Source organism: Tasmannia lanceolata, unplaced genomic scaffold (assembly GCF_043159265.1).
Source record: "Tasmannia lanceolata isolate RefF3 unplaced genomic scaffold, GAP_Taslan_0.1 ptg000020l, whole genome shotgun sequence".
NCBI lineage: Eukaryota > Viridiplantae > Streptophyta > Magnoliopsida > Canellales > Winteraceae > Tasmannia > Tasmannia lanceolata.
The window spans coordinates 20,289,669-20,317,373 of NW_027518697.1; the positions used below are offsets into that span (position 1 = coordinate 20,289,669).

Below are 27,705 nucleotides of genomic sequence, written 5' to 3' on the forward strand. Positions count from 1 at the left end.
CCACGACACTAACTCGGCTCGTTTGCTAGGCAAACGAGCTCGGATTTCGACAAAATTTTGCGGGGACTCGGAAGAGACCCAAAGCAAGCCTAGGGTGAAGTTTAGGACCCTAATTCATTCATTTGATGGGGTTTTGCATAAAATTGGAAGGTTAAGGGCACGATCAAAATGGGGTGTCTACAATAAGAAAAAGGAAAAGGAAAAGTTTAGAAAATCTGCTTTGAAAGCATAAACCTTAGCAAAACAAGCCATCGCATTCAAACTTCTAGCAGTTTAATCAAACAAATAAGAAATTCTTTCTTCAAATGCTATGGGGAGCTACATTAAATGGAATGTAGGTGGAATAAAATGGCATTTATCTCCCTAATTAATTGAAAAATTACCCTTGCAAGGAAAAATCCATGACAACCCAAGGGTATCATCAACAGACAAATCACGAATCATGAAGAACAAAATTAAAATGTGGGAGTCTTGTTTCTTCATCTAAAGAAGGCTGAAAATGGATGCTAATCTGATAAATGAAGAAGAGCTTAGGGAGATGAAGATTAAATCAAACATCAGCTCACAAACATAGAGTTTAACCAAATTGAATTGCAGACCAAAATCACTTCGCTATCATAAATTATCTCCTAATCAATTTGTAATCAAAACTGAAATCAATCTTTAAGCTACAAATCAAACCACCATCAAATTCATGGACCAAACACCTTCCAATTAGAGAGAAAATTAAGAGGAAAGAGCACAATTACGCTCACAGAGGATAGCTAAGATCATTATCTATATCCGCTTTGCTCTCTCTAATTTCAATGGACGGAAGTGGGTTTATAGGGTTGATTTGGTCGGAGGCGGATGACGGTGGTTGCTGATGGGAGCTTATAAAGAAGAAGAAGAAGAAGAAGACGAAGAAGAAAAAGAAGAAGAAGAAGAAGAAGAAGGGGAAGATGCGTCAAGGGCTTCGGTGATATTGAGATGGTGGCTGATTCCTCCCTTCTCTCTCCTATTTCTTTGTGTTTCTCTTCTTCACAGATCCAAAAAATGAAATAGAAGAAGATGGTGATGTGGTCGAACGGAGAAGGCGAGGTTTTGTCGGAGATGATGGTGGGTTTTGGGTTCCAACTACAAAGAAGAGGGGCTGAGATGAAGGATGATGGGGGGATTTTAATGGAGGTGGATTTCAGAGATTAAAGAAAATGATGAAACAAATTGGGTTGGAGATGTGAATGGGTGGTTGGAACTTGAGGGGTAGTCAGGAGATGTAGGTTAGGAATGATGGGATTTGCCGGATTTTGCGTGGATTGACCGGGCTATGTGGAATTGGCCGGATTAGAGATTGTGGCTGTTAGCTTTGGTTAGAAATGGGGATGATGGTGATGAAGGCAATGGAGGTGACTGTAAATGAGAAAAGATGGGGCAAGGAGATGATGGCTGAGATTGAAGCTAGAAGAGGGTTTGATAGGGGAGATGAAGGTATGGTGGAAATGGGTTTGGGTTTTGAAGGTGGTGGTAGAAGAAGGTAGTGATGGTGGATGTGTGGCTAGATTGGGCGAAAACAAAGTGGGTTTGGTGGATGATGGAGGAGGCACGGCCGGATTCCGGCGAAGATGGCCGGAATTAATGGAGGTTAATGATGGAGATTTGATGTGGGTTTCAAGGGTTTGTAAGGTTGAAGATGATGGTGAAATTGCAGTGGGCTTGGGCGATGGTAAATGAGAAGAGGGTTAGCAGGAAGGAGACATGGGAGATGTTGTGGCTATGAAGAAAAGGGTGTGGAAAATGAAGGTTAGGGTGGCAGCTAGCGATATAGGTGGAAATGAAGGAGGCACGGCCGGATTCCGGCCGAAAATGGGGCTGGAGAAGATGAATATATCCGACAAGATTGTCGGATTTCTCCCTCTGCTATCTCTCTCTTTCTACTGCAAAAAAAGAAAGAAAATGAGAACCCCCTCCCTCAAATCCCTAATTCGGTGGGGTTTTGAAGAAGAAAATGATAATTTTTGCCTCCCTGTTCTTCCTACAGACAGCCCACTCTAGTATATTATGACTACTCCTTTATACTACCAAGGGGTGGCTGGGTGAAAATGGGGTACCTACCCAAAAAGGAAAATGATATATCACACCCCTTTCCTTCCTTGGACAACCACCTTAAATGCATTTTAGCTACTCTTTTATACATGGGAAGGTGGTCCAAGGTAGGAGCAAAGGGGGAAATTTTTTGCAACAAAAAAATTTTGCCCCTTTGATCCCAACCTTTCAAATCACCTTTATACATGAAGGGCAGGGATTAAAGGCCTTTTAAACCACCTAGGAAGCTTCTAAGGAAACTTCTTAGGATTATCTCTAACTAATCCTAGCCCTAAACCCCTCACTAACCTAGATTAGGGCCTAATGGTTACTTGCAAAACAAGAAAGAAATCTTCCTTATTTACAAAACTGCCATTCCCCCGGATAATGCACCCCTTAATTATGCTGCACATTAATCTGCACACCCGCATATCTTCCTGGACAGCCCTCTAAAGTAAATTTGAACTGGCTTTACAGGTTCAAGCGCACCCCCTTTTCTGGCTAAATTGCCATTCTTATTCCTACACTACACTACACTACAAACTTCATTCGTTTACTAGGCAAACCGCGACAGATTCAGATGAAATTTTATGGGGACCTAAAGGAGACCCTAACCTAGTCTAGGAACAAATTGGGGACGCTAAAATATTAGTTTGATAGGGTTTCTATCCTAACTGAGCTTATTAGGGTTCGGTCAAAATAGGGTGTCTACACACATGCTTTACTGTTTGAAAACACATTCAGATTATTGATTATTGCACCCTATTGAATATTGAAAATCATGATACTTTATAGATTGAGATTGTACACCCATAATTAACCTCTTTGAACCACATGCTATTGAATACCTAACATTCTGAATATCGAATCGGTTTTTCTTGAGATGCTACTTGATGAAATCCCAAATACAACCGAATACGTTCCAAGGGCTAGTCACTACCGGGTAAATAGGTATGCAAGTGGGCGATGAACTCCCATGGTGTGTGTGAGAAAATTAAAAACAAGGGGTAGCCTAGGTGCCTCCGGGGGCATTTTCATACGATTTAATTGCGAGCATTGGCTCAAACAACTTTGTGGCAATTTTGAGCATTGGCTCTTAGGAATACTTGTAGAAAAGGCACAGCAAGTGTGTATATATATATATATATATATATATATATATATATATATATATATATATATATGTACTGGAAAGTAAATCTAACACTTGTTTATTATGCTCGTAGGGAGTGTTTGCAACTTGCGAAAAAGTTCGCAGCATGCAAATACCCCTGAAGGCTACATTGGGTTAAGGATAACCCACGAAAGGAGAAAAATCAAATTAATTGATTTGAAAGTCTTGAAAAATGCCAATTTAGTTATATAGAGCTACAACTTTTTAAATTTTATAACAGGCTTTGCTGAGAGGGGTTATCATGTTTAAGCACATCCCCAGCAGAGTTGCCAGTCTGTGGGAGCCGATTTTTTTTCTTGTTTGCACAGGACGACAGGGAATCACCACAATCGGGTTTTACATAGGGGGTGTTATTTGATCTGCGCATCTTACGAACTCGGGAAAGAGGTCCTAACTTCACAAGATAAAGAGAATTCAAAGTCGCCACCTAGGTTAGGGCCCAGGACCCGTGTCTGTTCTTCTAAGGGAATGAGCAATGAGGCTCGAATTCCATTAGAAGAATAGTAACCAAAGGGGTTCTTTTGCTATGGGCATGTTAACCCTTATATTTTACTCTGTTTGTTTAAGGCATGGTCCTTACAGATATCCGGGTAAGGGTTGTGGTTATAATTGGGAAAGGTTTTAGGCACTCCTCTTGCCCGGCTTAATTCGAGTTGGAAGGATTTAAAATAAAAGGATTTGATCTTATTTCCCTTGTTACATTATGCTTAATTCTGAATGTAAATGGAGTGAATTTACAAAAGGAAACAAAAATAAGCGATAATTAACCTGATCGGTGTTGTAAGTTGTTTACGGCTCGAATGGAACTCGCAACTACTCACGATCAGGTTAACTTGAATCAAATGGAAATGACTGTACAGAAAGTAAGACTAAGGCAGAGGGGTTTATAACATAAGTTCAGGGGGCAATTTGTGTGCCCAAGATCCTATTGTAGACACCCCCATTTTGCTCTGCCTTAATCGATAAATAAATTAGGGTTTTTCCATCGGTTTTCCAATGTCTTTCCTTCCCGCTTCCGTTTGTTACATTTCTAAATATTTTTGGTTGTTTCCGTCGTGTTTCGCATTTTCCCGCTAAATGTTGAGAATGATTATTAGGAAAAATCCGAGCAAAAGAGAATGTAGGGCCCGCTGGTGTGGGACCCGCTGGTGTGGGGCCCGCTGTTGTGGGACCCGTTTGTGTGGGGCCCGCTGGTATGGGACCGGCTTGTGTGGGGCCCGCTGGTATGGGACCCGCTTGTGTGGGGCCCGCTGGTGTGGGACCCGTTTGTGTGGGGGCCCGCTGATGTGGGATCCGCTTTTATTCAAAGAAAGAAGAAAGAAAACATCATCATTTTCTTTTGGTTTTAAATTTGCGCAAAATGAGTATCTCGGTTTTATTTTGGGTATCCTATGCCATCTAATGATGATTTTTGTTTTGAATTTTTGCAAAAAAATTAAGAAAATGGGGGGGGGGGTGGGGGGACAAGAGGGGGACAAAAAAAAATGATGATAACTCTCCTCATGATGAGTCTCCCCGCTCAAGAGGAGAGCTATGATCTCTCGCAGAGAAAAAAAAAAAGGGGAGAAAAACCAGAGGAGAACCAGGGGAGAACCAGAGAGGAACCGAAAACAAAAAAAAAGAAAAAGAAAGAAAAAATAGAAAAAAAAAAGAAAGAAAGAAAAGGGACAAACACCATTTCCTCCTCCACCATATCCTCATCCACCATATCCTCCTCCACCTAGCCACCACCACTACGAAATCCCACCACCCAAACCCACTACCGACCTCCAATCCCACCACCTCCGGCAAGGCGACTCCCCGGCGGCCGTCACTACCAAACCCCTCAACCAGCCACCTCTCCACCGACATCTTCATCTCCTTCATCCATCACTACCACCATCACCACTACCAAACCCTCCAACCTCAAGCAACCTCCCCATCTTCCTCCTCCATTCCTTTCTACCACCACCATCAAACCATCAAAACCCATTTCGAGGAGAACCAAAACCCACCACCTTCCTCCTCCATCTTTCCCTTTCTCTGCAACCTCCACCACCGGCAAGCTCCCCCATCCATATCACCATCGTTTCCAACCATCAAAACCCCATTAAAAATCCATTCCTTCACCCCAACTCCTTATCTTCTCCGGCCAGCACCCCCGGAATCCGATCACCCAAACCCACGGCCGCTATTTCCCAAACCGCCACCACCAGTTACGACCACAACTCCGGCCGGCCTCCGCACCTCCACAAAACCTGCAAATCCCAGCCACCCCCCACTTCGACTCTCCCTTTCCCTGCAAATCTCAGCTCCTCTGTTTTGGAAACCCAAATCCATTAAAAAAAAAAAAAACAAACCCACCCAAACCTCCGTTGGAATCCGGCACCGTCACAGCCGCCGTACCTCCATCAAAACCCATTTCATCCCACCACCAGCCGAGCCACCTCCAACCGCCGGTCAACAGTTTTCCACCACCACCACCACCATCACCATCTCCAGCCACCATTTCTTTTGAAACCCACTTCAAAACCGAACCCTTCTTCTCTCCCTCTCCATCTCAGCCACACCAAAACCCCTTCCAACCCATCCCCTGTTTTATCTGAAACCCACCGAAACCCTTTGATCTCTGTCCAACCTTGCCTGGCGCTTTCATGGAAAATCTCTAGCATGCAGAGGAGAAATCTGTGCTACAATGTGATACGAGCACCTCTCATTTTCAAGTGTTTGCGGGAATCCGTTCTCAATCCCAAAAATTCTTCGCCTCTCGCCTCTTTTTATCATCCTCATTGATGTAGAGAACCATCGCCAAAATTCGCACAAGATCTTCCCCAGTTTCCGATCGGTTCCGATACACTCTTCAGAGGAGGCGAGTTCGTAGTTTCTTCGAGAATGATCGGTGATTTTCTTCTGAGATCTCAGCCCCAATCCGATTCAGCCCCAACTCGGACCCGTAACCCGACCCGAAACCGAGTCAGCCCTTGTTCAACCCGAGTCGATCCGAGTCAAACCAAGTCAGCCCAAGTTTAACCCGAGTTGATCCGAGTCAAACCGAATCAGCCCAAGTTCAACTCGAGTCGATCCAAAATCGAAACCGAGTCAGCCCTTGTTCAACCCGAGTCGATCCGAGTCAAACCAAGTCAGCCCAAGTTTAACCCGAGTTGATCCGAGTCAAACCGAATCAGCCCAAGTTCAACTCGAGTCGATCCAAAATCGAAACCGAATCAGCCCTAGTTCAACTCGAGTCGATCCGAGTCAAATTGAGTCAGCCCTTGTTCAACCCGAGTTGATCCGAGTCAAACCGAATCAAGGTAAATTTTGGTGGAAAGAACTCTATCAGTGAATCTTCTTTTGGTGAACGAATCTCCATCTCAAGGTAGGTATAAGTTTAATATGTTTTGTGGCATGATTAGGTTTTTCAAGTTTCATATGCTTTGATTTAATTTGTGTTCATTGCATGTTCTAGTGTTAATTGTTGCATGATTAAAGGATTGTTTAATTAAAGCCCAAGTCGAAAACCATTAGGATTTATTAATTACAATAGAATTTTGAATCTATGGCTTTAGGATCTTTTGATTTTTTTTGGAGAAAAACAATAAAAAATATCTACAGCCCATTTTCTCCACAACCCCTTTTCTAATTAAAATCTACAGCACATCTCCTCTAATTGATAACCACAGCCCCCATGCCAAGTAGATAAAAACAACCCTTTTTTCAAACATCCCATTTGAATCTAATCTCAGGCCCATTCAAGCCATTTTTCATATTCACCGTCTTTTAATCACTAAAAAAATAAGAACTATGAAAAGAAAACATGGGGGTGCCAATATCATTCCCGTCATAGTGCTAGCTGTTGGACTTTAAACAGATTTTTCGACCTCTAAACAACAGAATCGTGGGAAATGGTTAACTACAAAGTCGTAGATATTTTTGTGCCGTTTCCAACGAGTATTCGTGCTAGATCAGACGGCGAGCGGTTAAAAAGTTAAGTCTAAAATGGTTGCGGCACACCTTTAGGCATTTCCAGTTTAATGTTGCTGTCCCTTTGTTCGCAACACAAATTCGAACCTCTAAATCACAGATTTACAAACAATGGAGAACTACAAAGTTGTAGCCCTATAAAAGATCTTTCCAACGCATGTTCGTACGTTGAATTTGGCCAAGCGGTTAAAGAGTTAAGACAGTTTTAGTGGGCTGCATTTGTTAGATCTTTTAATGGTCAATGGTTTGTCGAATTTGTGCAATTGTCAAAACTTGGTTGTGTTAACGTCATTTTCCAAACCAAAATCGAAAGACATTAATCTAAAGTACATCCAACCTAAAATTACCAAAACTTAAATTCACCCATTTAAAATCCACTGATAAAAATCCGTTAAAAGCCACTAACCAAAAGACCACTAAAAACCACAAGTGAAACTAAAGCTTCCAATTAAACAACTTAAAAGACATTAAACACACTAGAATATCTCCAGATAACTAAAAGCTTAAAGAAAATTCTAAAAATTTCTACAAATCCAAAAGAATTCGAGATTCCTAAAGATCCTGTGGATTCAAAATTCCTTTAGGAACCTTTAAGCCCAATTTAGGAACACTGGTGTCGTGCCGTGTCCTAGGTTTTAAGAAGTCCTAGAGTTAGGAGTCCAGCCTCATCACGGACGCTTGCTATGAATAGTAACCGTGCCATAGGTCTAGTTACACTAGTCACCCAATCTTTCCTTAGGACATGCCTAGTAAACTAGGATGTAGGCAAACCTGCATCAGTCTAAAGGACAACTTGCATTTAGATAAGAATCATATAGCATCTTAGATGAAATCCTAAGATAATAAAATCCTCAACTTGAATTAAATAACTCCTCTTAAAACTGTTGAAACAGTCAATCCCGTCCAGGTCGGTGTCTTAGTTGAGTTAGGCATATGTAACTTAGCTTAGGTGCACCGAACTACGTTGACTCTGATCCCAATGAGGCTTGGGTACGTAGGCAGCTTGGATGTCTGATGGCATACCACCCGCGAGTCGGCACCACAATAAATTGTGGTGTTTTGTATATTAATTTTCTTATAAATTCACTTAGGGCTTTCCATGAAATTAGAATTCTAGGAGAACTTTCACTTAGATTGAATCCAGACAAATTAATAAATCAAGATACACATCTAGGATTCACATTGAAATTAGATTCTAGGATGCATGTCACTTAGTTCGCACATTAACATAGAGTTGAATGAGCCATTTAAAATAAATTTAAAAGAGTTAACTTTTGGAATCGAAGACCGATTATCGGGCAGGAATGGTGCATGTGGCGGATAACTCCCCATACCTTCCATTCTCGTAACCAGGTAGCGAGTCTAGATTTCTGGTTAATTACGGGTCCTAGATCCCACATCTAGGTGGCGACTCTGTCAGTCTCTTTCGTGTGGAATTCGGATTGCCTTAGTGATCCCAAGTCCACAGGAAAGACGAATTCAAATCAATATTAAAATGCACACGCCAATCGCGTGGGTACGAGAGACCAAGAGAGAGCGCGTGGCGGCTCGCACCCCACACCCCTCTCGCGGGATCGGGTCCCACACCTATGATGTCACCACCTCGTACTTTACTGTGCAGAAAGTAAAGAGCTAGTCGGAGGGATTTACGTCACAAGGTATCGGCCGTATTGGAATGACTCTTGTGACATCTCAACCTCGTACCTTACTTGTGCAGAAAGCTGTAAAGTGCCGAAATTAGTGAAAGGCCTGTAGAGGGTTTAACACCAAAAACCTAGGGTCTAAATGAGCCGGAGGTTTTATGATGAAAACCACCCTATACGTTTCTTAAATACACAACTGTAAAGTAAAGGGATTACATTTTTTAGGTTTGTATTGTAAGTTGCTTGCGGCAGAGTCTGATTTCGCAACTTACTTTACAACAGAAAAGTAACTGGATTACACTTGTTTTAGATTTGTATCGTAAGTTGCTTGCAGCAGAGCCTGATTTCACAACTTACTTTACAACAGAAAAAGTGAATGGATTACCCTTGTTTTAGGTTTGTATCGTAAGTTGCTTACAGCAAAGCCTGATTTCGCAACTTACTTTAGAACAGAAAAAGTGAATGGATTACCCTTTGTAGACACCCCCATTTTGCTACACTTTAAAAAAGTAAAAGATTCGGTAATTTGTCAAGTCTCGAGGCCGTATTCTACCTAAGATTAGGCATCTGTGCATTTTAGGGTAGATTTCGCCTCGTTGAAGGAATTCTAAAGTTGATTCGCGATCCTAAAGGTCTCTAAGGGGTTCCTTTGGCCTCCGGAAGATGTAAAATCAAGTTTCTAATCGAGTGGGAAAAGCTGTTATTTTTGGAATTTTTAGGGTTTCCTTTATTTTGACCCATTTTTTCCCTACAGGGGTATTTTGGTTATTTTTGATGTGTCCCGTTTGACCCTCGAGTTATCTCTGAGAAATCTTGAGCGATTCCATAAATTTTGGAAAAGATGCTAAAAATAGAATTTCTCAGGGGTTTAACTTAAATTGAAATTTTTTGCCAAACGAGGGCGTTTCGGGCATTTTCAGGGGGTTCCATCTGACCCTGTTCAATTTCCTTTATCCAATGGAGCCAACTTAAAAAAAGTTTCTATTTTCGAAGTTTGACCGCGAAGACTTTCCACTTTTAACAATTCCCCCTTAAAGGCGATCCAATTTGAGGGTATTTTGGTCACTTTTCGGGTGTGAATTGGTCAAAAAGGTCATTTTGGTCCGAAAAATCATTTTTTCCTAAAGGGTATGGTTCAACCACATGCTAGGGGTGCACCATAGAGGCTACATGGGTTGGGTACATTTATAAAAGTTTGAATTTAAAAGCATTTTTCTGAATTTTTATCGAAAAAAATCAAAAATCGTGTGAAAAGGCCCATTGGGCTAAAAGCCCATGAAGTGGGGGCCCATGTGGCTTAACCACCATGGTGGGCGCCCCACATGGCTGGACCCACATGGGTTGGGCGCCCATCCCTTTGGATAAGGTGGTGACATCATATTTGAAATAAAAAAAATAATAATAATAAAAAGAATAAAAAGAAAATAAGGAAAGAAGGAAAAGATGAATGGTTGCTTAAAAGGGGTTTTGCAAAGAAGCAATGTGGAATGGGGATAGCATGTCTTGTTTGACAACAAATTAAGATTGGAATCAAATCCAATTTGGAAACAAGAAAGAAAGAAAGCAAGAGGGGAAAATTGAAAACAAGCCAAAGATGGGATCTCTCACATTGGAAACTATTATTTCTCTCTTAACCTTAGTTTTTTTTTTTTTTTTTGTATAAAAATCAAACCAACACACACCACACGAAGGAAGATAATCCAAAAATGTGCAAGGGAAACTCCCACCTCAAAAAACATTCGTCCACCCCTCTCTCCTCTCTCTCCAAGAAAAGAAAAACCCTCCTCTCTCTTCAAGCGTGTTCATCTCTCTCTCAAGTGTTCTTCACGAAAGGGGTTCTTGAATTCCTTCTTCTTCTTCAACACACCATACAATCAAGGATTATTGGAGCATTCTTTGGGTCTTATTGAGCGTATAAAAGGGTTGGACAAAGCATATATCTTGGATCACCAACCCTAGAGACAAGGATCGCGATCAACGATAAGGATTTCTCATCCTTGCAAAGTAAGAAAAGCATGCTAGGGTTTTACTTTTGAAATATCAAATCAATGAATTTTTTTTTGAAATTCCAGTATGTTATAGTATAGATTACAAGTTTTCAAAATCTAAACACCAAAAAATTAATTTTCCTCCATATAAATATTGATTTTCTTTTCTTTTTCTTCGATTTGGATTTAAATTGGGTTTTGAAGGCAAGTATTTGAAAACATGGTCTTTTTCAAAAACCAAAATTCTTTTAGGTTAATAAAAATATGAAAACTACTAGAAAGTAAGATCTTGGACCACGGTTTGACCGCCTCGATTTCTGTTTTATTTTTCGAAAGATAACCCGGCAAAAGGTTATTTCTTGAAGAATAAAATAGAAAACGAGTCAAATCAAAACCAAATTTCATGAAAATTTGTTTCACCGATTTTCAGATTTTCTGTTCACCCTAAAATGTTCAGATTTTTTTTATTTTTGTTAATCAGAATTTAAATTATTTTAAATTCGGCCTATTTTTAATAAATACCAAAAGGTTTTAAAAATTGATGAAACTTTCCATAATTAAAGTTTAAATATTAAGTGGATTTTACATAGAAAAAGTTTCAAAAAGATGTTTTCTTTACTGTTTTATGTGCCGTAATTCCATTTCGTATTAAATTAGTGAATTTTTGAAATCTTTCTTTACAAACCAGTAGCTTAGGTTACTGGAATATTAGAGAAAAATTTTCAATTGGTTTTCCAAAGTTTTAATATGGTTTTGTAATTTATTTTAATAAACGGGTTTTAATTCCTAGGAAACAAATCCCTAGAAAATTTTATAATCTATTATATATCTACTGGAAGTTTTCTTTGATTTTAGGATACCATTAGGTTTGCCTTCTAATTAATTCTTTGATTTCATCCGATTTTTGTGTGGATTTTAATTGGCATCAAATCGTTATAAAAATCTTTGAAATTTTTACAGTAGCATAATATCATAATTAATTTTATATTCTAAAATTTTAAGCTAATTTGAAGGCCATATTCTATAAGTTGATTTGTTAATTTATAATATGACTTAAATTTTGAAAATTCGGCAATTGATAGTAAAACTTATTTAAAATTCATGAAACTCTTCCAGTAAATTACAGGCATCCATATCTTGTTACTGTAAAAGTTTTAACTGATTTGAAATTCGATTAGTTAGGATTTCTGTGTAATCCTATCAATCTGGTCTTAATGTTAATAAATCACAACTTAATAGCAAATCAACACAAAAGTCAGTAAAAATGTCCAAACAATCTTAACTTTTCATCATGAATTCAATCCCTAACTTATTTGAAACAGAAACCTTAGGGTTCATAGATGTCCCATGTAAATTCATATATCGCGATAGTTCAACTGCCAAGATCACATCCATAACCGTATACTAATTGTAATCGATCCTGCATAATTTGAACATGTATATTATAGTATGTTGTTGGCTTCGAGGTCCACTGTCTATGGAAATCCTGAGAAACATACCAGACAATAATATACTATAACTTATGTGTTAAATTATACAAGGGTTGAGAGCATTATTCCCTTCCATGGATGTAATCCAAGGCTGAAACTAATCAAGCCCTAGAGCCTTTGGTATTCCATAGATCTTAGGAATCGAAAACTTTTAAAGAATTGAAAATCATTAACTTCGGCAAACTGAATTGATGTAATCCTTGTCCTTGAGACCGTTGGATTACGGTTTTCCACCGTTAGAACCTTTAGGGCCCCTTAGGAACACTTACGTCACGTTGTGTCGTAGGTTTTAGAGAATCCTAGAGTTAGGAGTCCAGCCTCATCACGGCCGCTTGCTATGGAGAGCAACCGTGCCATAAATCTAGTTACACCAGTTACCCCACTTTTTCATAAGACGGGCCTAGTTACCTAGGATGTAGGTTAACCTGCATTAATCTAAGGAATGTCTTGCATTTGGCTAGGACCATATAGCATCTTAGATGAAATCCTAGGACAATAAAATCTTCAACTTGAACTAAATAATTTCCCTTAAAACTGTTGAAACAGTCAATCCAGTCTAGATCGGTGTCCTAGATGAGTTAAGCATAAGTAGCTTAGTTTAGATGCACCGAACTACGTCGACTCTGATCCCAGTGAGGCTTAGGTACGTAGGCAGCTTGGATGTTTAATGGCATACCAATCACGAGTCAGCCTCACCACTAATGGTGGGGTTTTGTATTTAGTTTTTTATGAATTCTTAACTAAATTAATTAAAATACTTAGGATTTTCCTTGAAACTAGATTTTAGGAGAACATTCACTTAGATTGAATTCAAACAAATTAAGAAAATCAAGATGCACATTTAGGAATTACATTGGAATTAGATTTTAGGATGCATGTCACGTAGTTCGCACATTAATATAGAGTTAAATGAGTCATTTAAAAGAAATTCAAAAGAGTTAACTTTTGGAATTGAAGACCGATTATCGGGCAGGAATGATGCATGTGGTGGTAACTCCCCATACCTTCCATTATCGTAACCAGGTAACTAGTCTAGATTTCTGGTCAATTATGGGTCCTAAATCCCTCATCTAGGTGGCGACTTTGTCATTATCTTTTGCGTGGAATTCAGATTGCCTTAGTGATCCCAAGTTCACGGAAAAGATGAATTAAATCAATAATAATAAACGGCACACGCCAACCGCGTGGGTACGAGAGACCAAGAGAGGATAGCGTGGCTGCTGGCGCCTCAGGTCCCTCTCGTGGGATCGGGTCCCACGCCCTTATTTTAGGTTTGTATCGTAAGTTGCTTGCGGCAGAGCCTGATTTCGTAACTTACTTTATAACCCCGCTTTGTAAACACACAACTGGAAAATAAATAAATTGCATCTTACCAGTGAAAAGTGGGCAGTGTAACCGCGCTTGTTTGAGAAGAACCTCCGAGGCTGCGGAGAAATCGGCGGCGTAACAGCCCTGTGTTACCGAATCTCCTCCGAGTTTGTCGAGATTTCAGCAGAACAACGGTGCTACTATTGAAAAGTAGCTTGTTGTTTTGCAAAATTCGGCAGAACAAAGGCGCAAAAAGGAAAAGACGCTCTGAACCTTCAGAAATTCGGTGGAATGCCGACGTCCGAAAAGAGCTACCTAGTGTTTCTCTACTTTCTCTCTATTAAACCAAGCTAACAAGGGTTTTTCTAATTTTCTGTAGGGGTTTGAGGCTTGAAAAGGGGGAGAAATTCACAGAAACAATGTGTATACACCAGAGAGGGAGAGTGAGAGAGAGAGGGATGAGAAGGAATGAATAAATCCCTTACCCCATCTCCTATATTTATGGGGGAGAGGCCGGGGAGGGGGGGTATTTCGGTTATTTGGGGGGTGACATCACCCCCAAAAAGGTGGATGATGTCACACCACACCCCCCTTATTTCGTCCTCTCTTGGTTCGTCTCGTAGTATTTTCGTCTTTTATCGGTACTTCGGTCGTCCATATCTCTTCCGATTGGACTCCGATTCGCATGTGGTGAAGTCAGTTAGATTCCTTGTCTTTAGGGCTTTCCAATGACCCAGAAATTGGGTGCTTTCGGGAAGTCGGGTGTCGTTTGGATGCCAAAAGAGTTTTTCGAACCCAAAGTTAACCTACCGATTGAGAATGTCGTGTGCATGCGAGCTTATCAGTTTGTGCCATGAATGGCGAGCGCTGAGTAGACAGGCTTTTGGTTTGACAAAAAAGTCATTTACTGTGTGAAAATAGGCTTTCCGGCAATTCGGGAACGACTTTTTCGTCTTGTAGTGATTTTCGTCTTCGGTCGTCCATATCTCTTCCGATTGGACTCTGATTCGCACATGGTGAAGTCCGTTGGATTCCTTGTCTCCAGGGCTTTCAATTGGACCGGAAATCGGGTGCCCTTTAGATGGCAAAAGAGAGTTTTGGACCCAAAATTGACCTACCGATATAGAATGTCATGTATAGACGGGTTTACCAATGGATGTCATAAATGGCGGGTGCCATGTAAAAAGGCATTGGGTTCGCCGAAAAAAGCGGGTGCTATGTTAAAATAGGATTTCGGTGGTTGGAAACGGCTTTAGAAAATCGTGTGGTACCCTAAAGAGAGATTGAGAGAAACACAACTGGTGCTTTGGAACTCGCCATAAGGTTTTTTCTCGCATCACCTATCACTAATACTTCCTTGACAAAATTGGATGTCTACATAGGGTAAGAACTTCGACTCTTAATTGTTTACGTAGTTAAGAGAACTAAAGAAAATAAAATGATTAATCCGTTAAGATTGGCGTGTGTGTTGATCTAGTGATGGATTCATAGATCCCTAAGAGAATAGAATTTAGAATATGGAACTAGAATATTTAGGATTTAGATTAATTCCTAAAAAGCTTAGATTAATTATGATAAAGAAATTTGTGACTTTTGGAGCATGAAATTGGATTAGATGGATTCCTCTCGTCGATACGAACCCAACGGATCCAACCACGCGCGAATCGGAGGTCAAACGAGAAAGTTAAGGTGTCTTGAAGTTCTCGAGACGAATATTGAATTTCTGCTGGAAAAACCCAGTCTGCGACCTTTAGACTTCCGAAGGGGTGCCAGTAGAATTGATCCTCGACCTTCAGACTTCTGAAGGGGGACTAGTAGAGTTGGTCTGTGACGTTCGGACTTCTGAAGATACCCCATCGGACGTTCGAACCCTAAAATGTTGTGAAACTTTGAAAAATCATAACTTTTTCGCCTCTTATCCGTTTTCGATCCTCTTGTGCTCTATGTACTCGGCATAAGGCGTACTTATGATAAAAAAAATAGATTCAAGAATGTTTGAAGACTATAATGATGATAATTTCAAAAAAAAAGAAGAAAACAACCCTAGGACGGGTTACTGTGTCTTTCCGATTGGACACCAAAGGGTGTCTTGTGTCAAAAGAAGGACATATATGCCTAATAAGACTGATGTTAATGTTGGAACTCATTGAGAATACCTATACTATTGGTTGTTGATAACCAAAGTGCACTGTGAAATGGATTTTGAACTTCAATCGAGGTGAGTAATAAGGGACTATACTGATGGGTTATCCCAAACCCTTTTTGATAATATTCTTATTGTTCACATGCTTTACTGTTTGAAAACCCATTCAGATTGTTGATTATTGCACCCTATTGAATAATAAAAACCATGATACTTTATAGATTGAGATTGTGCACCCATTATTAACCTCTTTGAACCACATGCTATTGAATACCTAACCTTCTGAAGATCGAATTGGTTTTTCTTGAAATGCTAGTTTATTTCTGGACCCTTAGCCACTGGGGGAATGCATAATACCTTTGGCACTTAGATACTAGTGGCCAGTATAATTACTGTCATATAGTAGACAGATATTGAATCAATAAACATAGCACTATCGATGTTTCAAGAAACTCTTACCTATCGAATTTGACACCCATATCGAATATTGAAATTGAATGACGCCTTATTTCTGAAATTGATGCCCATTGAACTAACAATTACTGTTATCATTGAATGCCCTATTGCCAATTGACTATTGTTGTATTTAATGCAATATTTGTTAGCGTGGTTTCTTATTATCTCACATGAGCGAGTTTAGCTCACCCTTAATTACCATTTTCAGATCCTGAGGCATGATTCCAGCTTGCGGTTGGAGCGGCAGGGGAGATTTCTCTACAGATTTAGTTACTTAATTCATTTAGTTTTACTAATGAGTATTATTTGATCTTGGATTTGGTTTATTCTTTTAGCGTGGGTTGAGAGGAGATGGATATTGATTGTAATGGAATAAACCATTTATGATTGAATAAGAATTATTTGAATTTAGTTATTTTGAGCATGGTTTCTGTATATTGCTAGCATTGCATGCTTGTAGAGGTCAGTTTATAGATATGTGGCGCTGTTGTGTTCCAAGCCATGGAAGGTGGTTTGGGGCGTGACAGAAAAGTGGTATCAGAGCCTAGGCTGTAGGTCCTAGGTGTTAGAAATTTGAGAAGTGATGATTGACTAGAAAATTTGGATGTTAGAATTAAGCAAGTTCTTAGTAGATTTTTTAGAGAATAATTTGAGACCTTTTGAGACTTAAGGTATCATTGAGGTCTTTGTAAACCAAAGAAATTTTAGTCACGACCTAGTACGTTGTTATAATCTAGAGTATAGTACTAAGAACTAGTGAGATTATCGATTCAATTTTATCCATAGTGAGAACTGAAGCTTGTAACCATCTAGGTAGTTACAGGTTAACTAAAGAATTTAGATATTGGAAGAACTCATCTTTTGATTATGAGGAATATTGACTATTAGTCGTGAATGGAGATGATAACACCAAGAACTGGTAAAATATTGGATTTGATTTTGTACATTACGAGAGATTAGGCAAACGATTATGAAAGTTATTAAGAACTAGTCTATGAACTCTGGAATTTGGAAGAACCAATTGTGACATGTAGGCTAATAAGTCCTTGTATGAATCCGACAACTATCAGAATTTAGCTTGTGACCTTGTAAGTGGTGATAAAGGATTGTTTATTCATATGGATAAGGAAACATTGAAAATACGACAGTATAGAAAATGGGAAGTGTTTATTTGAACATGAGTAAATTGACTAATTATCAATGAAGGATTTTATATAAGATTGAAGATACTGATTTTGAGACAATTATCGATTAAATTCAGAAGATTAGTCATTGATGATGAATATTTATGAGGATGGCATGATGGGCTTGTGTGCACCGAGGACGCTTGGTTGCACATGAGTTAGTTGTGCTATAAGAGACCATACGATAGATTCACGTGCACCAGGGACGCTTGGTTCAGCATGTGGGTTAGTCGTGTTGGAATGAGATGAGATGAGATGAGATGAGATGAGATGAGATGGTATGATGAGTTCGCATGCACCAGGGACGCTTGGTTCAGTATGTGGATTTGTTGTACTTGTGTGAACAAAGTTTATTCTCTCGTAAGAATTTAGAGCCTTTAGTCTTGCATGTGAGTTAGCTGTGTTGGTATGGGACATCATAGTGAGCTTGTATGTATCTAGAGTGCTCAATTTGATATGAGAATTAGTTAGTTATGAGATATGAAAATATAGTCAGCTCATTTGAACTAGGGGTCACATTGGTATTTGACAGTGTGGTGAGTTTGTGTGCACTAGAAGCCTTTAGTTCTGTATTCAAATCAGTGTTGTGCGAGAATGAGAATGATTCCGTTCATCTAATATTCTTATTCGATCAATTTTCGGTTGATTTGCCCTATCTTGAGTACATCATTGTCGAGACATGATTGATTATAATCAGATCTAATATAAGTATGCGATATCTCTGATTTAATAAGACTCCTGTATTTTTCATCCTTTGTAGTGAAGTTTTGATTGTTCTTTGGTAAACCGATTTAATCGAGTTAGATCGAAGACCATTAGTAAAATCCAAATAAATTTCGTTGAAATTGCTTTTGAACTTGGGAAATCAAATCCAGCTAGTATTGATTCCATCCGATATTATGTGCACACTATTGTTACCTGAATTTGATCCTAAGGTTTATCTCAACCTCAAATTACTAGTCTTTGAGATTAATTGAGTGTTTCGGTAAACTTGAAAGATATATGTGTTTTCAAATTTGATAGTCATTATAGTACTCTCATCGTTCCACCTTTTAGGTTACCATTGTATCCTCCCTTGTTAGTAAGAAAATATTGACACCGAGAAAGCTTCAGGATAAATGAACTTAGTATGAACCGGGTCGGTAAAGACCCCTTATAAGAGAAAGGAAAAGAGAGAGAGAATATGATATTCGAGCTTAGCATTGGGATTTGACCTTGTTAGATTTATTAGGATAAGAATTTGAACTTTTGTATGCTTTTTCAAAGTGTAATTTATTGTAATAAGACCTTTGTTTTGTCCTTACATAACCGTCTTGTCTTAGTTTATAAGTAGAAAAATTTTGAGATATGAAAAACTTCGAGATAAAAGAATTTAGGAATGAACCAGTTTCGCAAAGTCTTCTAACCCAAGATTTTGAAAATTCAGAGCTATATAAAAAAAGAAGAAGAAGAGAACAATTTGTATAATTGTAATCGACAGAAGCTGCCTAATATTTTTTAACTTAGCAGTCAGATTTGACCCCTCTAAATCTAGTGAATGTGTTACAACTTGACGAAGTGATCAATATTTAGAACCTAAAACCTTTTGAATCCTATCAGAATGTGACCAAATGAACTCCAAAAATCGACTTGTGATACACGTTTGAATCCCTTATATCTTTTCAAATTTTGGCTATGTGGACTTTGATACTTGATCTATGCCTTTGGTTAGAACCCTCTAAATTTTATTGAATTTTGACCCATTAAATTTTATCATTGTTCTGTGTTCAGAGAGAGACTTATCTCGTATGTACTAAATCTAGTTTAAAATTTTTATTCGATAAACCGTAAGGGACCTTTATCGTGTTTTGGACCATTGAAGCATTCACATTTTGGATTCTACCTTCAGGGATGTAATGAACATAGAAAGGAAAACAAAATTCTGTTTGAAATCAATAAGTGTGTTATTAAGCTATACTTTGAAAGCCAGGATTAACTACCTTAGTGAGGGAATTAAATAAAATTGAGTGGAGCAAACTCAGTAAATATCGTGTGAATCCTAGCCCAGAATTACATATTCTTCTTAGAATACCTTGTGCTGCTCTTATGATAGAGGCCCCTCCTTATTGATTGTTTAGGGTGCGAAGCTGTTTTGACATCCATTTGATGGATTTCCAGGTTATAAATTGCAGCTATGGCAATAAGGATTCTAATAGTGGTTATTCTGGTTACAGGTGAATAAGTGTCAAAGAAGTCCATTCCTTTTTTTTGCTTAAATCCTTTAGCTACTAGCCTAGCTTTGTACTTATCTATAGTTACACCAGTTTTAAATTTCTTTCTAAAGATCCACTTGCAACCAATAGGTTTGCAACTAGGAGGCAGATCTGTCAAGATCCATGTCCCATTACTCAAAATAGAGTCTATTTCACTCTTGACAGCTTCTTTCCATAATGAAGAATTTGGAAGAGACATTGCCTCTTTATATGTCTTTGGATCTCCTTCTAGAAGATATGCAATGAACTCTGGACCAAAGTTTTTTTCTATTCTTGTCCTTTTACTTCTTCTAGGCTCTACTGATTCCTCAGACACATAATGGTCTTTATCTATAGATTCAATTGGCCTTTTAAGTGTGTTCTCACTAAAACTAGTCTTATAAGGGAATATGGTTTCAAAGAATTCAGCATCTCTGGATTCTATTATAGTGTTAGGTTGTATATCAACATGATCTGACTTATAGATTAAGAATCTATATGCACTCCTATTTTGTGCATATCCAATGAATGCACAATCTACAGTCTTTGGACCTAACTTTGTACTCTTAGGATCTGGAATCCTAACTTTAGCTAAGCACCCCCCACACTTTAAGGTATTTAAAATGTGATTTTCTATTCTTCCATAGCTCGTAAGGAGTTTTGTCAGAATCTTTAAAAGTTATCTTGTTCAGAATATAATAAGCAGAGAGAAGAGCCTCTCCCCATAAATTTTGAGGTAATCCTGAACTTCCTAATGTAGAGTTTACCATGTTCATTAGAGTTCTGTTTTTACGTTCAGCAACTCCATTTTGCTGTGGAGAGTATGGTGCAGTAACTTGATGTATTATGCCATGGTTTTCACAAAATTCACTGAAGGCATTAGAGGTGTATTCACCACGTCTATCAAATCTTAAAATTTTGATCTTCTTTTCTAAATAATTTTCTCCTTCAGTTTTATTTGTAATGAATTTATCAAAAGATTCATCTCTGTTTCTAATAAGATAAACAATACAATATCTAGAGAAATCATCTATAAATGTAATGAAGTACCTTTTACCTCCTCTAGTTAAAATATTTTTTAAGTCACATACATCACTGTGAATTAAACTTAATAGTTCTGTTTTTCTTTCTTCTACTTTGTGAAAAAAGGCTTCTTAGAGTACTTTGATTGCACACATACTTCACATTTATCTACTACTTGATCACTTTTAGGAATTAGACTTGTGGTCATCATTTTCTTTAAAGATGCATAGTTAATATGACCTAGTCTACCTGCTATAAACAAGAAGAATAAGTAATATAAGCAGAAGAAGATGAAGCTTTATTCATAATGTTCTCAGTTACATTCAGTTTGAATAAACCCTCACTAGAGTAACCCTTTTCCACAAATTCACCACTCTTAGTGATTACAAATTTATCAGCCTCAAACACCAGTTTAAAACCTTTCTTGATCAGAAGTGACCTAGACACCAGATTCTTTCTTATATCTGGTACATGAAGGACATCACAGAGCTTCAGAACTTTTTCAGATGTAAGCTTCAACAACACTGTTCATTTACCCGCCACAGCAGATGATGACGAGTTTCCCATGAAAAGCTGCTCTCCATCCCCTACAAGTTCGTAGGAAGAAAATACACTTCTGTCACTACAGATGTGTCTGGTGGCACCAGTGTCCACGCATCAGTCCTTCACGCTACTAACCAGGTTCACTTCAGATACTACGGCTGACAGATATTGATCTTCAGCCACATTTGCCTGAGGCGCATTGTTTCCTTAAGGAATTTTCTTCTTATCGTTTTTCCGACAACTTTTAGCATAGTGACTTGCTTTTCCACACACAAAGCAGTTACCCTTCTTCTTCTTAAAATCCTTATTATTTTTCTTGAAATGACTTTTTCCTGATCCAGACCCAGGTTTAGAAGAGGTTTTCTCCAGATGAAGATTAAGTGAGATTTGCCTTAGAGTTAAACTCATAGGCCTTAGATTTCTGTTTTCTGAAACGGTTTTCCTTTTCAGTTCTAAGATAAACAAACAAGTCTTGAAGAGAAAAATCATTTCTGTAATGCAATAATGTGTCTTGGAATTTTTTCCATGAAGGTGGTAGTTTTTCTATAATTGCACCAATTTGGATCTGTTCTTCTATCTTGATCCCTCTAGCAAGTATGTCAGAAACAATCAACTGGATCTCCTTCACTTGATCCATAATAAATTTACCATCCACCATCTGATATCAAAAATATTTTTCAATAAGATGTTTCTTAGAACCCGCTGCTTCGACTAGGTATTCCTGCTCTAGAGTTTACCACAACTCTTTTGCAGACTCAATTCTAAAAAAACACATCAAACAATTAATTACTGAGACAACTCAGTATATGTCCTTTACAGAGATAATTATCCCTTTTCCTTTTTTTCAGAGAGATGGGTTCTTGCAGGTTCTTCCTCATTAGGTGACGGTTCAGGATCATTCAAGATATAGTCTAAGTTTAGAAAGGTTAGAAAGAATCACATCTTTTCTTGCCATCTACCGAAATCCGATCCGTCAAAATTTTCCAGTCTTTCGGTTTGGGAAGCCATGATGATTAATTTTCAGTAATTGAAATCCCAAAAATTACAAATCACAGATGAAAAAGATTTGTCTTAAGATTGTTAGTAAAATCGATGTGAAAATCTGTAATTTAGGATTTAAGACTACCTTGTAACCTTTTAATCTCGTAAATTTGGAATCAGAAATCGACAGTAGCTATTTACTGCAAGAATTATATGTAAGCAAATAAACAAAGTCGTTAGATCATTTATCGAGTTGAGCCACGAAGGATCTTCGCTGTCCTTAAGACAAATCTCGCCCCCACTATGACGAATCAACGGTGAAAATGGGCTTCACGGCGTATGTCTCTAGGATACAACAACTCTTGCTCCAGGGGTGTGCACTCACACAGCCCGGATGCCTATCAAACTCGCTTATATGTGTCAGAAAGCCTTGATCAGATAATCTTTGAGGAAAACCAGAAATTCCAGAAACAGAAAGAGACGTAGAGAAGAAAGAGAATCAGGAACGTTTTTTCGCTAAGGATACCTTTCTGTTATCTCTAAATCCGATTTTATAGAAAAACAAGAGGCACGTAATGCGTGAGAGACGTTTCCTAAACGGCCACTAAACCACGTTGATACGGAATCTTAAACGGTAACAAAGAGTTTAAACAAAAATTAAAGAATATTTAAACCTTTAAAAGAAAAAAGAGAAAAATTAAACAAACGAAAAGAACAATCCTTGGGCCCACGCGCGCTGCCAGCAGAGCCGGGCTGGGCAGTGCGCGTGTGTGGTAAGACCAAAAGCCCGCCGGACCCAAGTGGGCGATTCGTGCGCGTAAGATCCCCATGACCTCTTGCTCATTCACAAGGCTAAGAGAGTGAAAGTATATATATGGCCACTCTCATCCTCTCACACTTCCCATCTAGGACTAAAGTTTTCTCATGACTTTAGTCCTTTTGGAGGGAAGCCCAAATACTTTGAATGAGAAGCCCAAAAGCATAAAGCAAGTCCCAAAGAAGGAGAAACATATAATGACTAAAAACACCCCATTGTAAGTTTGAATTACAAAAATACTTTTTTCACATAAAAAGCTAACACTCCTTTCTTAAAATGCAACTATACATTGAATACAACAGTTCTCATATTTAGTTGTTGTTGCACCACCAACACTGAAACCATACCACCAAAGAAATCCGGCGAGGCGAGTATGTCGCCGACAGGTCCTAGCCCTGAGGACTCGCTAAATTCAGACAACCCATTGAGTAGCTGTAACTTTGAACTTTGTTGTCGGCCAGTAATCATAAGATCGTAGCCACTCCCCATGGAATGCATCACAGTAACCATCTCTGATCCATCTTGCACCACCTCCTCTCTATAAACCACACGATGATTCCTCGCATTCCTGTATCTGAATTCTTCTAATGCCTTGTCGTGGAATTGACCATCCCCCATTGGATCTTCTACATTGTAGGCCTTAAGGAACCTCATCACGGTGAGGCTCACTTGCTGGTGCTCAGCCATTCTGGATGCATAGGCAAGCACCTCCAGATCATCGGCCCCGCCTAAGAATATAACCGCGATGTTGTATGAGAAGCTGCCTTGGGTAGTCCACGTTGGGCTACCGAGGCCCCTCCAGTCGACAAGAACACCGACCGAACATGGGACATTTTCTAGGATATTAGGGTTTACAACCCTCCAGGCATTATCTGACTCATCAATATGGGCGACGATCGTTCGTTGCTTGTGGAAAGGTATGATTATGAGCTTTACCTTCTTATCCAACGCAAACTTGCAGATATCTTCATGCATGGTCTTGTAAGGAGAAACCACTGTGAAGGGTTGGATGCAGATTAGTCCTCCTTTATGCTGCTCGTAATTTTGAAAGGCTTTCACGAAGTGCTCGTCATTAGTTGAGGAAGATGATTTTCCCCGGGAATCGTGGGCTATAAAAATGGGAAACAAACGGCCGACGAGTTCTACAAGGTGGAAGGCGTAGACACAGATAGGGTTTTCTCTAGTGGAGTTGGAGGCTTCGAGGAGGTTGATGATGGAAGGTATGTTTTCGTCGCCATGGATGCATGTTAATATATCTAATTTCGTGCCAGGCCTTGAGTGTTCTAGCGTTCTCCGATTGTAGGCCAAGTATCTTCTTGAATTTCCATTTAAGATGCTCACTAGGGCTGTCGAGACGGCAGTCACCATGATCGTTGAGAATACCATACCCGAAAAAGCAGTTGCATATATAACCTGAAAGAGTTAACATAAGATCCTTATGTAAAAGAGGAATTTACTTCAAATAATAACAAGCATATACAAATGCTTGATGTGTTAATCACCACAGCAACAATCTTTGGTTGTTTCCTTGTAAACTGATCCCAAATTAGTTAATAAAATTAAGGTTTTTTTATACATTTAAAAATATCTACAAATAATCTTATTTTCGTTTGGTTTTGAAGTCAAATATGATTATTCAGGAATAAAATTTGTTGTAGCGAATGTTAATATAAGTATTGTAGTGACTAATGAAAATATTTTACAAAGAGTTAAAACTTTTTTGATAAAACAATCCAGATTCTCCATGACTAGGAAAACTAACCATATAATTTTCTTCTTTCTTTCTTTTTATTTTTCTTTTTTGAGTGAGTTCTAGGAGGATGCAATAATGGCGGCATTCGGGTGACTTTCATTCGCCTCATATCCTACATGTGGGTTAAGCAGCAAATATTATCTATCCCACATGTAGGGCATGCAGACGGCGGCACTCCCGGGTGATGCTACCCTCCGTGGGAGCCCTCGTGGGCACATTTTCTAGCCTTTCATATAAGTCTATGTCATGGTTCTATGTGTTGGATTCTCTCTCTCTCTCTCTCTCTCTCTCTCTCTCTCTCTCTCTCTCAGACACACACACATGTAAGTTTATAGCATTAGGATGTGCACCCAAATTGCAATTTGGCAATTTGGGCATCTAAACACATACGTCCTTGTCAACAAGAACTAAGAGAATATCTCTCTCTCTCTCATAGAAGTCTTAATGGGTGTGCTTGGATGGACATCCAACACATCCATCTCTATCAACAACAAGAAAGAGACTTTCTCTCTCTCTCAATAGATGCATACCGAAGTTTAATTTGAATATATGGACTCCCAAGTTTTAATTGATTTTGGTGTCAAAGCATGCAAACTGACCGCACTTCCCTGAACAAGAAAAAAGAGAAAATAGGAAAGGGTAGAGGTGTTTTGCCTTGATCTCCAAGAGATTAGCAAATTGGAACAACTCTATAATTCATTTGAAGTTCAAGATGAGACCAAGCGATATCGAATCACTCCAAGGCATCTTGTAAAAGAGGCAAGCGAATATAGTCCCCACAGTCTTCCCAATGTATCCACTGCAGATGATGACTTGCATCGCCCACCAGCTCTTCCATGAAGAGACGGAAAACAAATCTGTCATGATACCAACCTTACTAAAGAAAAATGGCAAAAACAAAATGTTATTGACAGTCTCAAAACTTTGCACAATCCTCGCTCCCAAAGGCAACCCGTCCGGTATCACCAGCCCCAAAAACAAAGGTCCCTGGGCTATCGTTGCCCCCATAAAGAGAGTAACGAACGATACAACGAAGGCCGATAAGAGGATCGGTGGAATGTACTTCTTGTTCACTGGCTTACCCTTGGGTGTTTTTCGGATAATCCATTTCATCACCGGCCGAACAACATAGATTAGGACTATTATTAGTAAAGTCATGCTCCCTATGTACGACATGAACCTCAAAACATTCCCATTACTATTTCTTACTGATGTCGTGGCCATGAACACCGCCCATCCTAATAAATCGCTGACCAATGACGTGGCCATGGCAAGTCGGCCTAGGTCACAATTGAGGAGGTTGAGCTCAGCGAGAATGGGCTGGGCGACAGGAAAATTTGTTACTGCAATAGTTGTACAGATGTAGTAAAATACTATCTTGGTGCCTTTGTCTGTTGTTACATATTTGCCTAGGAATGAAGCTGTAGACAAGATTGATACTATAGTAAGGAACCAGCCGGAAATAGCAATAACAACTGCCTTGCTTCCTGATTGTTTTATCATGCTTGGGTCTTGCTTTACTCCGCCGATGAAAAGGAATATAAGGCTTCCAATCTTAGAGACTGTGCTAATCATGTAATGACTATTGAACGGAAACACCCATTTGACAAACATTTTGTTGCGTCCAAGAAATGATGGGCCAATGATGATACCGCCCTGAGGAAAATATGTTCAAATGCATAAAAGAAGAAGAAGAAGATAATATTGATGATTAAACTTATCAATAAAAATTTTGGAAAATTATATTTACACCCCCTCTAGTTTCTGACACATCCACTTCTACCCCTGTAGTTTAAAACGTGACAACAACACACCCCCTGTAGTTTCAATTTGTATGAGGTAGGCCCCCTCAGTTGACGGTTTGTCCACATATTGAAGGGTTTGGATGATGCGATGGAGCTGATTTTTTTTGCACACCCTATCTATGTCAGGGCCAATCAAATGAACTCTTTGGATCATCCAAACAATGTGGGCCCATACCCGAATCCAAACACTACCAAAAATACAGTGGGCCCACATTGTTTGGATGATCCAAAGCGTTCATTTGATGGGCCCCGACAAAGATAAGGTGTGCCCAAAAAATCAGCTCCATCGGATCATCTAACCCTTCAATCAGTGGATGAACCGTCAACTGAGGGGGCCTACCTTATACAAATTAAAACTACAGGGGTGTAGTTGTCACGTTTTAAACTGGGTGTAGTTGTCACGTTTTAAACTGTAGGGGTAGAATTGGATGTGTCAAAAACTAGAGGGGGTGTAAATGTAATTTTCCCTAAAATTCTAGGTGACGGCAGGGCTCCCTAGATAAATTTTGGGTTAAAAAAAACTTACAATAACCTGTGACACAATTTCTGGTTGTTTGAGTGGCTTGAGAAGGATTCGAACGGTGCGCATGATCATGGTCATGAGGAAGACTTGAAAACAAAAGAGAGAGAAGAAGTGATTGAAAGGGTTACCACCAAGATACAGCCCATTTGAATTGGCTGTACTATACGGAAAACAGACCGCGTGGGGAGCCGATGATATGTTCATTTTGTTCTGTAGATCAGATAGAAAGCCTCAACCATTGAGCTACAGGTCTATTTCCATTGCGAGAACCTTGATTGCCTTTTTCCTCCTTCAAGATAGAGAAACAAAAAGAAAATACGAGAGAGAGAGTGTGTGTTGGGTGAGACGGAGGAAAGGGTGGGATGAATTTGACCGTTGACTGGTCAAAAGGCTAGGTAGTCTTTCAAGAAAATAATTTCTTGAAAAACGGCATCCAAATACTGAAAATAGCCAAGTTGTTTGTTTGTTTGTTTGCGGAAATGGTAAGGATGAAAGATGATGAGATGTTTTTAGAAAGGCAAATGATATAAGCACAACCATGTTTTGATAGTTGCACTAACACTTCACGTCCTTAATTCTTTAAAGAGCTGTATTTGCACTAACTCTACTTGTCTTTAATTAT

At 39.0% G+C, this 27,705-nt stretch overlaps 1 protein-coding gene and 1 pseudogene across 1 annotated transcript; both read right to left on the reverse strand.

The window, feature by feature from the left end:
• Positions 1-23,284: 23,284 nt before the first annotated feature.
• LOC143853864 (cation/H(+) antiporter 15 pseudogene) lies at positions 23,285-24,370 on the reverse strand (annotated as a pseudogene).
• A 1,047-nt stretch (positions 24,371-25,417) lies between these two features.
• Positions 25,418-27,445, reverse strand: LOC143855246 (cation/H(+) antiporter 15-like). Its single transcript, XM_077365491.1, has 2 exons — positions 27,087-27,445; positions 25,418-26,411 (listed from the first exon to the last, which is right to left on the reverse strand). The coding sequence occupies exons 1-2, from the start codon at positions 27,285-27,287 to the stop codon at positions 25,452-25,454; spliced, it is 1,161 nt and encodes a 386-aa protein (XP_077221606.1). The 5' UTR covers positions 27,288-27,445; the 3' UTR covers positions 25,418-25,451.
• Between the last annotated feature and the right edge of the window lie 260 nt (positions 27,446-27,705).

What these genes read in the sequence shown, in the direction of transcription:
- LOC143855246 (XM_077365491.1), bottom strand. Translation starts at nt 27,287, where the DNA reads ATGAACATATCATCGGCTCCCCACGCGGTCTGTTTTCCGTATAGTACA. An exon ending in AAATTGTGTCACAGGTTATT is followed by an intron (nt 26,412 to 27,086) that starts GTAAGTTTTTTT and finishes TATTTTCCTCAG; the next exon opens with GGCGGTATCATCATTGGCCC.